The sequence below is a fragment of the Macrobrachium rosenbergii genome, chromosome 11, assembly GCF_040412425.1.
Source record: "Macrobrachium rosenbergii isolate ZJJX-2024 chromosome 11, ASM4041242v1, whole genome shotgun sequence".
NCBI lineage: Eukaryota > Metazoa > Arthropoda > Malacostraca > Decapoda > Palaemonidae > Macrobrachium > Macrobrachium rosenbergii.
Genome location: NC_089751.1, coordinates 46,387,736 through 46,403,185, shown reverse-complemented (window position 1 = coordinate 46,403,185; position 15,450 = coordinate 46,387,736). Strand labels below are relative to the sequence as shown.

The window sequence follows — 15,450 nt, the reverse complement described above, 5'->3', positions numbered from 1 at the left end:
ATTAACAGTGCAGTGAGTTGTGGCGATCGACGTGTGTTCGTTTATGATGAATGCTGTGGAAGTTTTCTGCATAGGGGTTCATCCACGTTTCATTATTTGTAGAATGAATGTGACTAACTGTTTGTGCTGAACCATATATATATATACCTAAATAATTAATATATATATATATTATATATATATATATATCCTAAATAATTAATATATATATATATATATATATATATATATATATATATATGTGTGTGTGTGTGTGTGTGTGTGTGTGTGTGTGTGTGTGTCTGTGTTTATTAGTATATATATATATATATATATATATATATATATATATATATATATATATATATATATATACATATATATAAAAGTTCCATTTCACAAAAGTTCCCAAGACACCATTATGCAGACAATAGTAGACTGGCGAGCGGACCGACGGAACATGACCCCTTAATTCCTCTCTCGAGGGTTAAAATGAATGCATATTTAAACTATTTTACTTCAAGTTCGTCTTGGTTATGTGAAGTCACAAGTTAGTTTAACAAGGAGAAACGGTTGACGATTGCTTTATCAATAAAAAATAATCGAAAAAAAAGCAACGGCCACTTGAGAGATATCGAGACAAACATCCAAATGTAACTTTTTAGGTAGTGGTGAAGGCAGGCGGTCTCAGCTAGTTGCAACTGATAACTCTAATTGATAATAATGCTGATGTGTAGGAGCGCAGAACTGTGATAGTAAACTGTTTTAAGATGATGTCCGATAATCTGTAACTAGTTGCGGACAAGAGGGAAAATGTACCGGCACTGAGCTCCGTAAACAAAAATGATTTCCTTCCAAATTTTGTGGAAGGCCATCGCATCAGCGACCCAACTTGCCGCGAATATTTAACGCGCGAAACACTTACGGAAATGAATATTGGCAGGTTTTTATTTCGCGCGTCACCTCATGTACGACAGTCGGATAAAAAGTCTTTATTCTGAATTTAATGTTTTAGCACGGTGATATCCGCTATTTTATTGCTTTAAACAAATCTCTAACTTTAAAACTTTATAGTTTTGTGTGGGTGAGAAATGTCCTCTTATTACCCCTATAAATCTTCACAAAAGTTAGTTTTTTGCCGCTTTAATAGTGTATTGAGGCAAGAATGCCATCCTTACTGATATCAGAATATGTCATCTTTCACTGCATACAATGCAATATGCATAAAAATAAGGATAGATGATGAAGGCTTTGTCTCGTGCGGTGCGAGAGGGATGTCTATGACGTCACAAATTTATGTTCCGAATACCTCGAAATTTGGTAGTAAGCGAGAATTGTTTTGAAATATTATTACCATATTAAATCTTGAGTATATTGACCATTTTATGATTATTTATAAATTATCATTGTAATTTTCCTGTATATAATACCTATATTCAAATACAATATCGCTAGTACCGACGAGAAGTAACAACAAAAATAATTAAAACTGTCCACTTAATACATTGTTGGAACGCGTCCACAGAATGTGAGAAAATGGCGAATTGACAGTGGGACCTATCACGTTGATTGTGTTTTATATGTAATGAAAACTGTTTGGAAACAGATGTGTGTTAGATCAATCGGTCATTCAATGTGTACATGGTGAAGCGGGGTCATCAAGATGGCGAATAATATGTACCGGGTCGGAGGTGAGTTCATGATGTGTTGTGCCTGTGTTGATTTCGAGCCTCATCATCATCACCGGTCTATCAAAAGATTACCCCAAATGCAGAAAAAATTAATTCCACTTTTTTTAACCCATAATGTCTGCCCTCACTTGCAATCGAGTACGAAATCGAATCCCAGACTGCAAGTGGTGTGCTGGAAAGTGAGTTTTCGGTCACATTTTGAATGTAAACAATACGAGCGAGGGGGAAGGAGCTCTAAGATATATATGATTAACGACCCTATCGCTCTCTGTTGGTTTGTGCGTGCGTGCGTGTGTGTGTCCGTCTTCTGCGAAGCCAAGAAAAAAAAAAAGCTCGAACGTAGGATAGTTCTTAACTCCTTATCCGTGAAGGCTGCTGCTGCTGTTGCTACTTCTGCAGGCATTTTTCTGAATGATGGTTGAATTCTTAAGTTTCCAGATTCGGAGAAAGTTTTATTTTCCTTCACTGACGATGAAACTTTCAAGTCCGAAGGATTCGCAGTTCAGCCGACTGGATTTGACAAGTTACTACGGTTCGACTGCGTAGTTTTGACTTATTTTTCCTCAATGACGTTTTTGAATTGTAGTTTTGCCCATTGCATTTCGTGATGAGCTCCATCCCATGCCATTTCATGGGTAGGCCTATGCGTGGGTTTTTTTACGTTGTCATAGGCCTACACTCCAGGTGGCTTCCTTACCCTGTACGAGTTCAGCCTAGGCCAATATCCTGCACAAACGGTTCATATCATAATGAACTTTGGCCTAAATTCTATATTCAATTCATGTCATATGAACTTTGGCCTAAATTCTGTATTCAGTTCATGTCATAATGAACTTTGTACTAACTTCTGTATTCAGTTCATGTCATAATGAACTTTGGCCTAAATTCTATATACAGTTCATGTCATAATGAACTTTGTCCTAAATTCTATATATATTCAATTCATGTCATAATGAACTTTGTCCTAAATTCTATATATATTCATTTCATGTCATAATGAACTTTGGCCTAAAATCTGTATTCAATTCATGTCATAATGAACTTTGGCCTAAATTCTGTATTCAATTCATGTCATAATGAACTTTGTCCTAAATTCTATATTCAGTTCATGTCATAATGAACTTTGTCCTAAATTCTATATTCAGTTCATGTCATAATGAACTTTGTCCTAAATTCTATATTCATTTCATGTCAATGAACTTTGTCCTAAATTATATATTCAGTTTATGTCATAATGAACTTTGTCCTAAATTCTGTATTCAACTCATGTCATAATAAACTTTGTCCTAAATTCTATATTCAATTCATGTCATTATGAACTTTGTCCTAAATTCTATAGTCAATTCATGTCATAATGAACTTTGGCCTAAATTTTATATTCAATTCATGTCATAATGAACTTTGTCCTAAATTCTATATTCAATTCATGTCATAATGAACTTTGGCCTAAATTCTATATTCATGTCATAATGAAGTTACTATCAGGCACCAGGCGAGACCCTTATAAGACTTGAAAAACTATATAGGTGGTTAAATAGGCCTAGCCTAGGCCAAGGTAGACCTACCATACATGACATTCCTTTAGCCTGTGGCAGTTGAACATCAGATAGATATAGTTGAGGCTCAAGAATTTTGTTTAAACCCCCTTCTTATAGGCCTAGTAGAACAATAAAAGTTATTGTAGGCCTTGGTTACTTTTTATAAGAAGATTATGGCGCCTTGGCCAGCAAGACTCTGCCTGTCCTTTTTTCCAGTTTGGTATGCTCGGGTCACCTTTTGGACTAACCTGGTCAAGAATATTAGCCTACAGTAGGCTTATATATGATACAAAGTGAGGAGTTATATACACTTTAGTGTAACCAAAGTTCTAAGCTAGCAGAGTGAGTAGACCTACGCTGTCTGACTACTCCAAACCCAGTTATTTTACAGAGCCTATAATTATAAAATTTTTTATTCCATTTTATCTTGTGGATACTAGTCCTAAATAGCTTAATTACCGAGATATTGGTATCATGCAGAAATTAGACCCATAGGCTAGCTTTGTCTTGATGCCTGTCGCCATGTTTATGTAGCCTAGGCCTACAGATGTATGTTTTTATGTTGTCCTTCGGCTAATATTTTGCCATCTCAGTCTGTCTTATGATTATGACATTACCCCAAGCCAGATAGCACACTTTGCCTGAGGTCAGTTTGTGCTGGTCACTCCTGTGAAATAGGATGTTGCGTCCTAGTTTTGGATTGGCTAAGAAGGGGTAGTTGAGCCTATGATGTATTTGTGCAAGTTTGCCAGTCTTTGTAAAGGAACTTGATTATTGAATATTGAAACTTTGTAGGCCTCAACACATCAAAATGCATCTGACAGACTTTTTTTTTTTTTGTGTGATTCTATATTCTTGTTATTGTGTGGTTCTACATTGTTTTTATTGTTTAATTCTACATTGTGTACCACAGATTTGTTCATAGCCTAATATTCACATGCGTTTCTGTTATTTGAGGAAGAGGCTATTTTGTTTGGTTAGCCTGCATTTTTCCTGTTTGTTTTGCCTTTTTTAAACCAGTTTGATCACTGGTATAAGTTTCCTCACATGAAATCAAATTTAGTTTTAAGAAATAACCTTCATAGTGTAATAACAAGTTGTGGCACAAGCTACTTGGTTGTTTGTTCATTGGAATGTGTGTCATTGTTCGATGTTCTGAGGTGGGTAGATTTGGGCCTAACTTGACTGAGGGGTGGTGGGTGAAGGCCTAGGATATTGATGATTGCCAATAAACCTTTACAGAATGGTTAAGTTTCAAGGTTGAAGTAAAGATTAAGTACAGTACAGCATAGTCGTGGGTATTAGGGATGTACTGTATTAATTATTTATGCTTAGGCTGCATATTGTATAGGTGATCCTGAGTCTCAAATTCATGTCTACATGAATTCTAAATATTTTGGTGTCTTTTCTCCTTCCTAAATAAGTGTGTGCCCATTTTAATATGTGTGAAAGACTAAATGTAATATTGTATTCATGCACCCTCCATCTTTGTGTTAGTGTTTTCCTTTCTACTACATAATGCCTGCAGTGCATGTAAGCAGGTATCTGCTGCAATCAGGGTCAAGGATCTTGAATAGTTAGTGAAATTGCCCTGTGTTGGCCTGTGGTTTTTAATGGAAAGCTAATGGCTTTTTAAATGGTGGTGGGGAGTGTGCATTAAAAAGTCTTGGATGTGATAAGTTACGATGAATAAGAACTCAGTGCCTTGAAAATTAATCTGATACTTGTATATCTTTTTGCAGTGGGCATAGAAACTTTTGACCAGCCTTACATTGAGGTTTTTGGGTAGAACTATATAGTAGCTCCGCGTCAGCGACTGCCTTCTGACTTAACTTTTTCTACAGTTTTTTGGTTGCTAATTATGAATTTACCTTTAATTTTTGGAGCTCAAGTGTAATTAACCTGTAATTAACCCATGAAGTCCATCCAACAAGGGGTTTCCAAACGTGATCTTCACAAGGCAAGGGCACGGGTCCGTCTTGTTTCGAACGGTTCATATCCCGTCTGGCAAGTGCGATAACTTGTTAACGATGGGTACCCCGGGCAAGTACTAAACACGGCGAAGGGACATTCCATTTGGCTGACAACAAACAGATGCACGGGCAGTATCAGAACCCCTAAAAATGTAGAAAAAACCAGTTGAAAAGGTAAAAACAGGGGCGCGGAGCTAATATATGGAATTACCGGGTTTTGTATTGGTCAGCTAGTTGTAACCCAACCTAAGTAAGATATAATTCTGATAAAAAGTAGCCTATACAGGATAATTATGTAATTAACATGTGTTTACATTTGATTGATGTGAAGTTGGTGTACTGTCATTGTAGTGGAAGAAGCTATAACAGAGTGCAGAGAAGGGACCTCCTAGGAGCTTCATGTTGATGACCTAGTGTTGACAGCAGAATCTGTGGAAGAGGTTCGGGAAATGTTAAAAAGTTGAAAGAGTAAATTGAAGAAGAGCCAACTGAAAATAAACGCAAAAAAAAAAAGAGGAAGCCTATGGTAACTGGAAGGGAAAATAAGGAAAAGTATGGTCAGGAAAGTAACTATGTTCTTGTGGGAAAGGTGTGGGTGTGAACTTTGTACTGCCGACCCAGTGTAACTCATTGAGTACAACACTACTTTACAGTACATGTTTATGAAATTTTCAGTGCCTGAAATAAGTTACAAGAGCAAAAGGAGGAGGAAAGGAATAATGAACATTACTCCTAGTGCTACTTGACCTGCCCATGTTATAGTAATGACTTTATTTCATGGCAAATGGTTTGCAGTTCCATCCCTTTGGTCACTAATTTGACCAGTTATGCCATTTTATTTCAAATAGGATGACTGTACATGAAAATATTTTGTGATTCGTGTTGTCAGTGTCTCAAAAGGTGATGTTATTTATGGAGGGAAATTGATTTTTTAGAAAAATAAGATGGCAAGTAGTGCATTCCATAACCCCTTGGACATACTGGGTTGTAATGCAGGAGTTGAGAAAGCAATAAGAAATTAGCTGCAATATAGAAGAAATGGAGAAAGAGAGAGAGCTGGTCTATGAGTAAATAAAAGTGCCCATTTGATAGGAGAAAAACTTTCTTTAGGTGCATAGGTCCTTCACAGAACACAGAACTCTTGAATTTTTGTCTTCCTTTGATCCCAGAGTCTTCATCAGTTGCAATCGTTTGTCACATAATAATGAGTTTTTAAATTTGGGTTAGTAGTTATGTATATTTGCTTGAAAGCAAAGAACAGAAACTTACAGCCATTAATGTACAGGTGTCTGGCTTCCTTCTCCTTCATTTGCTTTTGGAGAAAAATATTTTGTATTTTCATCTTGGCATCTTTTACTGTTAAAATCTGTACAGTATTGGTACGCTGATAACTTCATGGACAGACATCTGTTTAGCAAACTCTGTAAATGTGGACACATTTACTATTAGGTATACATAATTCTGCTGAATGTTTGGAAAGATCTGTGAAGCATCCATAAAAGCAGCCACCGTAGCATACACTATGAGTCTCAGGGAAGGAGTGTTTAATAATTTAAGGTCACCATATGCCAGGAAGGTACAGTAGAGATGCTACTTGTGTTTGAATTGTGTCAGTGGTTATTTTGTTAGGTGACTCAAACAGAAAGCTATGTTGTGTATGCCACTTAGTGTGTTGACATGCCACATAACTCTAGATTAATAGGTGAATGATGTTTGTGGGCATTGTATTGGTTGTACAGGTTCAGTAGATCCTCTGTTAATGGTTTGCTCATGATTTTGCAATTGTGGTGGAAAAATTTGGAGATTGGGGAACCTTTTTAGGAGGTGAAGAAACAAATGGTAGTAAAGAAAAATTGTAGTTTTTTTATTATTACTTGATATAGGCAACAGGTTAGCCTTTTCTGAGGTGGTATGAGAATTCCTTGTAGTTTTTAGCCAGTTTTCTTGTATCTCTTGTAAGTCAGTTGCAAAAGACCCTTGAACCAAGATGGTGACAGTAAAAAATGCAGTTTGAATTTGTTTTCACAAGGGAAAGTTCCTGAACTAGATGATGATATGCACCAAGTTTCTTAATTTCCATGTTTTATATGGATATCCATTACCTTCTCTTTTAGAGTGCTTGGTGGGCAGTGGTCTGTAATGCTTAAAGGCTGGAAACGGTAATCATGACTACAGTATATACATACCAGTGTACATTAACCCGTTGATCCTTGCCAGAATACATCCAAAAAGATGTGTGAGTGCAAAAAGAATCAACAACTATGCTACCCTGGCTTGCCAATGAATTTACGCAGTACCTCAGGAAGAAAGTTTAGAATCCAAAGAAATGGGAATTATTCTCATTGTCGTCTTATAGTAAGTGTAATCTATGTAAAACAACCAAAGAATATGACATAAACAGGCAAAATGTGTCATTAAAGAATTTTGTCTCAATAGCCTAGCATACTGAAGCTACTTATTCATGATAAGAAACACAGCCATCAAACACAATACATCCGAAGGTATTGTACAGTTACATATTTAACATACGTAAATGTATAGAGTATGCAAAGTGTAGTAAAATGAAAAACATTGTCGAGATCACCAATAATGTTGAATGGGGGCATTTGTGAGTGCAAATGCTAGCACAATTCATGTTTGCCAGACTACCCTACCATGTTACCTGTATTTATATTTTCTATGGCTCCTAGTTTTTGCTGTACATAGTGTACAATTTATTCCAGAGTAATGATTAAAAAAAAAATATGTAATAGACTGCAGTATACAGTAAAATTTGATTGTACCATACAACTTATATCTCATACATCTCTGTGTAGTACAGTACATTAGGAATTTTAACATTATATATATATATATATATATATATATATTATAATATATATATATATATATATGTATGTATATATATATATATATATATATATATATATATATATATATATATATGTATATATATATATATATAATATTGTATGTATGCAGCAGTCCCCGGTTAATGGTGGGGTTCTGTCCCTGGCCAAGCACCACTAACCGAAAATTGCAGCTAACCGAAAATCGCGATAATAACACCGAAAACCCTGCTTAATGGCGCCATTAACTGGATATGGGCACCATTAACTGGAGATCGACACCTAAAACCCCACTTAACAGTGCCTTTAACCAGAGATCGGTGCCAAAAACCTGGTTAATGATGTTGCTAGCCAAGCACTGTAACACCGTTAACTGATGTCGTCATTATATATATATATATATATATATATATATATATATATATATATATATATATATATATATATATATATATATATATATATATATATATATATATATATATATATATATATATATATATATATATATATATACATATACATACATACATACATACATACATACATACATACATACATACAGAAGACCCCCGTATTCGCTGGGGATGCGCACCGCACACCCCCGCAAATAGCTAAAACCAGCGAATACTTAGAACCCCTCAAAAAACACTTAGAACTTCTTATTTTGATAGCTAAAACAAACTAAAAATGCTTATACAGGTATTATCCTACTTACGATGGGGTTTAGGTTCCAAAAAAAACCATCATTTGTTGGGAAAAACATAATACCAAAACGTATCTCGAACACAACCTAGCCTACGCTAGGGTATTCGGTACCATGTACTGTGTACATATATGGTAGCCTAGCCTATACTATAAATTGTACTCTTTACATACACATTATAGTAATTATTAATATCAGATAATTCTGGAGGTTCATGTAAAGTAACTTATGATGATTCAATACAAAGAGAAAATGAATAACAAACAAGAAATAGCTTAGCGTACACTGTGATATATTGTATACATACGGTAGCGTAACCTACATTATACTTACTCTATATTCCCGTATCGTATTATACAAACATCAACATAACGAATATGCATCTTTTCCATGGATCTTTTAAAATGTTATGCCTCAATTCACTGTATCCAATAATATTGTATATATTCGTATATTACTTTTGTATTAAAAATTGCATTCATAGCGATCAGTGTTTTGGTTTGGAAATGTTTACGTGGTGTTTATTTTGCCGCATTTAACTCAATTCAGAGCACTTTTCTTGCTTCTAGTTAGCGTAAATGAATCTCTAGCATCTAGATAATTTATAGAGGGCAAGGTTATTTTTCGTTGTACGAAGTGTTTTTAAGTCGAAATATAACTAAAATACGTCTCTGTGAAATTCATGTATATCTATTATTTTTGTTAATTAATAGATGAGAATTGATGATGGCCGTTTGGTGGCGTTTGTTTTGTATAAAAAAAATTCAAGATTCCGTTTGCTATTTTCACTTGATTTCATCATAATACGAGCTTTAAGTATTTATCGTTTATCGCCGTAAAAACAACTGTAGTGTGTCCTTCCGTCCCCAGTAGTTTTGATTAAAATACTTTCTCTCCCATTTTAATTATGATCGAGTTTCATCCATGTTACCAATGCATGATAATTTACAGTATAGTCATTAGCAGCTTGAACATTGTTTTTTTTCACTTCAGCTACAACTTGCAGCTTACATTTAGCAGTATATTTCCTTGGTCTTTTACCCATACCGAATAAGGGTATAATGTAAAAATATATCAGTCCTATTCTACTTAACGTCATTTGTGCCACAACCAACGGTAATTGTTTATTACCTTACGATGGTTGAAATACAGGTAAACGGCTGTTGTTATCCGATTCAGTTATAAGCAAAACAACAGTTTCTTGGTCGGTTGTTTATGGCTGTATGCATTTACGCAAGAGTATAACGTTACTAACAATACTTTCATCATTTTCTTTTACTTTTTTAATTAGAAAATGAGACAAAGTGATGGAGGAAAAGTTGTCTAATGTAATTTGGTCTCTCTCACTGCCTGATTACGCTGCTGCCTGTGCCTGTGCAAAATTTAAAAATATTCTATAAATAATATGGTTGCATCGATATTAATTGCTTACCCCATTGCAAAATCGAATTATCGTAAGGTGAATTATCGTAACTTGAGCATTACCTGAATATTTTAATAGTTTTATCACAAAAAGTTCATTTAGTCATAAAAATGAGATGAAAATACAGTATTTAGTGAATATTTCTCAGTGAAAAATACTGCAAATCGGTGAATTTTCGACAAATAATGGGTAGATGCGTTCCAGAGAGAAATCTGTGAATACGTGAGTCCGTGAACCGTGAGAACGCGAATACGAGGGGTTTACTGGGGTTTACTATATATATATATATATATATATATATATATATATATATTTTTTTTTTTTTTTTTTTTTTTTTTTTTTTCTGTACAGTTATTTGGTTAGCAGCTCCTAGTTATACAGCAAGTGGAGAACCCTTACCTGGTCAGGATACCCTCTGAAAAACACCTCTGGTTGTAATGGTAGGCAAGGCAGTCCTTGTGTTGTTGGAACTTGCTGCCTTTGTTTGGTGATTTCAAAAGAAAAAAAATTCCGGTTTCTTCATTATTTTTATTTCTAAAGTAAGGATGACTGCCTCTTTTGAGAAAGCATCATTATTAAGATGTCACCCTCTTCACCTTTAGTGAATCAGTCAGTGAGGTTCAGGCTCCAGCCCGAATGGTTAAGGGTGGCCATTTAGTGTAGGATCCTATATTTTGCGAGGAAATCTGTTATAGTCGTGAAATAGTTGGCAGACATTTAAGGGTTGCCATATAATTCTGATTGCTTGAAATATACCTGGGTATCAGGTTTATATTTTGTCCTTTTAGTCAGCTCTTTACTGAAAGTGATACATTGTTTGGACATTTTTAGCTTTCATTCCATGGAGTGTATTGTCATAGAGGAACTATCCGACATAATCCTCACCAAGATTAAAGGCCATCATTGTTGAACAGGTGGCTGAAGTGGTGTCTAAATGCTGCCCTTCATTGTAGTACATACAGTAGGTATGAAATTCATCCCTCACTTCAACCTGTAAACTCAACTCCATGCTTTCAAGTACTGAGTGCTGTTACCAATTCCTGAGGCATCTAGAGATTACAACAGAGTACATGGGGAGGGATGGTAGTGATAGAATTCATAGAGAATTCTGCAAATCAAAGCTTTTGGGTATTCCCCTAGCAATGTTACTGGAACCTCTGTGACAGTACTGAAGAGGACAGATGGCTATTATTCAGCTGCCAGTGGAGGGTTCACAACCAAAAATTGTTGTGTGGAGCCAGTTTCAAAAGAATATAAGATGACTTGATAGGCTTGCCCATAATTTATAGTAGTCCTGATGACAAAAAGGCCAAGAACATTGGTATCCAACTGTGGCAAATCAAATATTTTGGAATATTAATTCCATTACTTGCTACTAAACCTTCTAAAAGATGTCTGGTTGGACTGGCTAAGGATTTGCATGATGCTAAAGTTGAGGAAATCCTCAAGAACTTTCGTTGAGAAGTTGCATATGGTCACACAAGCATCTTTCCGGTAAGGGTAGATAGCATTCCCGTGTCCATGAGGCAAGCAGCGCCTTACTGTCTTTGGTGCTGAAATTTAGTATTGGGCTCATTTTTATATGTGCAAAGCACCTATTCATGTCATTTGTTGAAGGTGATATGTTAACACATTCCAACACCATTACTTTCTCTGGGTGTTTAATGTAACATGTTACATGCAGCAATTGCAGGTCTGCTGCTCACGTAGTGACATCAGTGGATCTCACATGGTATACTGTAGGCATCACTTAGGGTTTTTGCAGTGTCCCTTCAGCCTCTGGCTACACACACTTTTTAGCCTTTTACTTGACCCCAATTTTGCTTCCTTTCTCTTTTCATTGTGTAAAGCACTGAATGACTGAAAGTGCTCCAGTGCATGGCTTTGTAGTTGAATTTTATAAAACTAGACCAACCACATTATGTGCTGTGGTCAGTGTAAACCCCTGGCACACGTAACTCCACTGTAATACATAAGAACTGGTTTCATTGCTGCTAAGAAATTCCACTTTGCTTACATGGTAGCCAGAATGTAGCACTGTAGCTCACTGAGGATTATGTAGATGTTGTGAGTAGCATGTCTAGCACCTAAGCTTTCTGGTGGTGACATTTTTCACGAGTCATTATACCTGTAATGGGTTTCCTGTCACCATGGGTTAAGGTTTGCCAATATGTCATCTTTTGTGTGACAGGCCTACCATGCCTATACTTAACCCATTGGTGTTTATCATAATAAAGGAAGAAACTACAAAAGTAGTATCAGAAAGGTTGTCCCTGAGAGCTGCTATTTGTTGGAATGTTTAAGATACTGTAAGGAAAAATGGGATGGAGAGGCAGAAAATCAAGATGTGAGTTTGAACTTGGTACTTGACTGAATATACATGTAAGAATTTTTGATACTTGAAATGTATTACTAAAGCAAATGAGGATGGGATTTGATGTATGAGCAAGTAAATAGACTGTGGATCTGGAGTTGAGAGGGCATCAAGGGGAAGAATAGCTGCATTATAGATGGGTAGAGTAATAATAAGTGAAATCTCTCATTGGTAAGACTTGTGGTACTTCAGTTCTGTGTTAGATCCTGCTGGAGAAACATGGGGAACAGAGATTTTGAAAAGGTGTGACCATGGATGGTTCACGGCCAGAGATGTGATGTTCAGATGCTAGAAAAAAGCCTTTAGATCTCAAAGGTTAAAGTGGTTTCAGAATATGATAAGAAAATGGTCAGAAGAGTAGTAGATTCAGAATTAGCAGAATGATTGATTCAAGGAAATCCCAGGAAATATGGGAAATTGAGATAGCTGAAGACCTAGATCTAATAGTAGTACATGAGAAAGACGGAAGACTGGAGAGAGAATTCATACGGTATGTCTAACCCCATGAAGGGAAAAACTGACAAAAATAAGTTAATGATTATGCCTTTCATAATTCAGATAAAGTGGACCACCTTTTGAGACGTCTTTTTAAGGCTTTAGAAGTCTTAAGTTTTATGGACTGGTGATTAGATGCTCTTGCCAAAAAAGTCCAGGATCCATTGCTTCCGATGCATGGAAGACTTACAGAAAACGACTTGCATGACTCAAGAATTAGGACTTTTATTGAATCTCCACAAATCGCAGCTAACTCCCACTCAGAGAATTCTCTGTTTGGCAATTCTGATAGACTTGGAGTTTTCGGGCTTCGCTGACCCCCAAGAGAGTGGAGGACTGTTTAAGGAAGGTCAACCTGTTTCTCGCCCTTCATTTGTGCACGGCAACTCCGTGGATGAGTCCTCTAGGCACACTGGCCTCATTGGAGCAGTTTGTAAGACTGGGGAGACTGCTCATGAAGCTGCTACAATTTTACCTGAGAGCCTGGTGGGGTTGGAAAGGACATCAAGCTCTTCACTTCTTTCCTATCACAGCAGAGATAAAGGAGGACCTGTGTTGGTGGAGGTCCGAAGAAAGATTGACGTAGGGGAAATCTCTTCTCCCAGTGAGCCCTGACCTAGACTTCTTATCCGACGTGCCTGATCTGGGTTGGGGAGCGCTCCTCGGGAACCAAGAAATCTTGGGAAGGTGGTCCCCGAAGGAGAAACAGCTTCACATCAACCTACGAGTGTTGAAGGCAGGTCACCTGGGTGTTAGTCATTTTTCAACAGAAGTCTGCAACAAGACGATCACAGTGGATGCAGACAACACCACAGCCTTGGCCCACATAAAACATCAAGGGGGAGCTCACTTGTTCTCCCTGTGCAAGATAGTAAGAGACCTGTTGTGCTTGGCAGACCTGAACTGAACCCAATTAGTCACAAGACTTATCCAAGGCCAATGCAATGTCATGGTGGACGAACTGAACCGCTAGAATCAAGTCCTTCCAACAGAATGGGTGTTAGACCATCTGGTTTGCTCCAGCTTATGGAGTCTGTGGGGACAACTGACCCTAGACTTCATTGAAACATCGTAGAATCACCATCTACCTCTGTTCTGCTCCCGTGTTCTGGACCCTCTCGAATGGGCAACAGATGCGATGATCCAAGATTGGTCAAATTTGGACCTTTATGCTTGTCCGCCCTTTGGAATGATAAGGGAAGTTCTCAAGAAGTTTCGCTCTCACACCAATGTAAAGATGACTCTGGTGGCCTCCTTTTGGCCACAGGGAGTGGTTCCCGGATATTCTGGATCTCCTCACAGACTTTCCAAGGCTCCTCCCTACTATTCCAAGTCTTCTCAGACAACTGTACTGGAGGATATTCCACCAAGGCCTATCCACTCTGGCCCTGACAGGCTTTTGACTGTCAGTAGGCTGTCCAAGCAAAAGGATTTTCACGATCGACAGCGGAGGCCATTGCTAAATGTAGACGTGACTTGTCCAACAAGCTTTACCAGGCAAAGTGGAAGTTTTTTAGGACCTGGTGCAGAAGAAACGGGGTTTCATCTTCTCGACGTCTATCCCTCAAATAGCAGTTTTTCGTCTTTACTTGGGGTCTTCTCTAGGAAGGTCTTCTTCCACCATAAAAGGCTACAGAGCGATGCTCAGTTCTTGTTTTCCGTCAGAGGCCTCAACATTTCTTCCAATAAGGATATTTCGGACCTGATTAAGTTGTTCAATACCGCCAGCTCTAGAAAGGAGGAGAATTTCCCTTGGAATCTAGATGTGGTACTTGAGGGGTTACCTGGTAAGTGCTTCGAACCTATGCATTCTTCCTCAGCGAGGGATTTAACTAAGAAGACTGTTTTTCTTGTAGTGCTGGCCACTGCAAAGAGAGTAAGTGAGCTTCAAGCAATCGACAGGAGGATCGGCATTTTGAACGGAGACACAATCTGTTCCTTCTTGTTAAGTTGTTTAGCGAAGAACGAGAACCTTTCACACCATTGACCTCATTCTTTCACCATTAAGAGTGCCTCTGATATTTTAGGCACAGAAGAGGAGGAAAGAGTGCTATGCCTGGCGAGAGCCCTCAGGTACTACTGTACCTGCACTGAACCGAGAAAATTAGAGGGCAGTTTTCTCATTTGTGGTACTTGGTTAAAAATCCCTCCAGACCTTTATCTAAAAATGCCATTTCCTTCTTGAGGGATCTTATATAGAATCTCACTCCCAAGTGGAGGAAAATGACTTGAAAGTCATGAAAGTTAGATGTAAGGCAGTAGCTACATCAGTAGCTTTCAAGCTTAATCTTTCCTTATCCTCCATTCTTCAGGCAGCATACTGGAGAAGCAAGTTGGTGTTTGCAAAGCACTATCTGCGGGACATGGAAACTGTTTACGAAAACTGCAGTACCCTAGGACCAATGTCTATAGCTGGCTTAGT

At 37.3% G+C, this 15,450-nt stretch overlaps 1 protein-coding gene across 10 annotated transcripts in view; it reads left to right on the top strand.

Moving 5' to 3' along the window:
• Nucleotides 1–1,423: 1,423 nt before the first annotated feature.
• MTA1-like (metastasis associated 1-like) overlaps nucleotides 1,424–15,450 on the top strand; it is a 180,915-nt gene continuing 166,888 nt past the window's right edge. For 4 of the 10 annotated variants that reach the window (XM_067111778.1, XM_067111777.1, XM_067111782.1 and 1 more), the window contains exon 1: nucleotides 1,490–1,670. In XM_067111778.1, the coding sequence (XP_066967879.1) occupies nucleotides 1,643–1,670 (28 nt within the window). In that variant the 5' untranslated portion in view covers nucleotides 1,490–1,642. Of the gene's footprint in view, nucleotides 1,671–15,450 lie in introns of all 10 variants that reach the window. The other 6 variants (XM_067111780.1, XM_067111779.1, XM_067111783.1 and 3 more) reach the window with 4 other exon arrangements.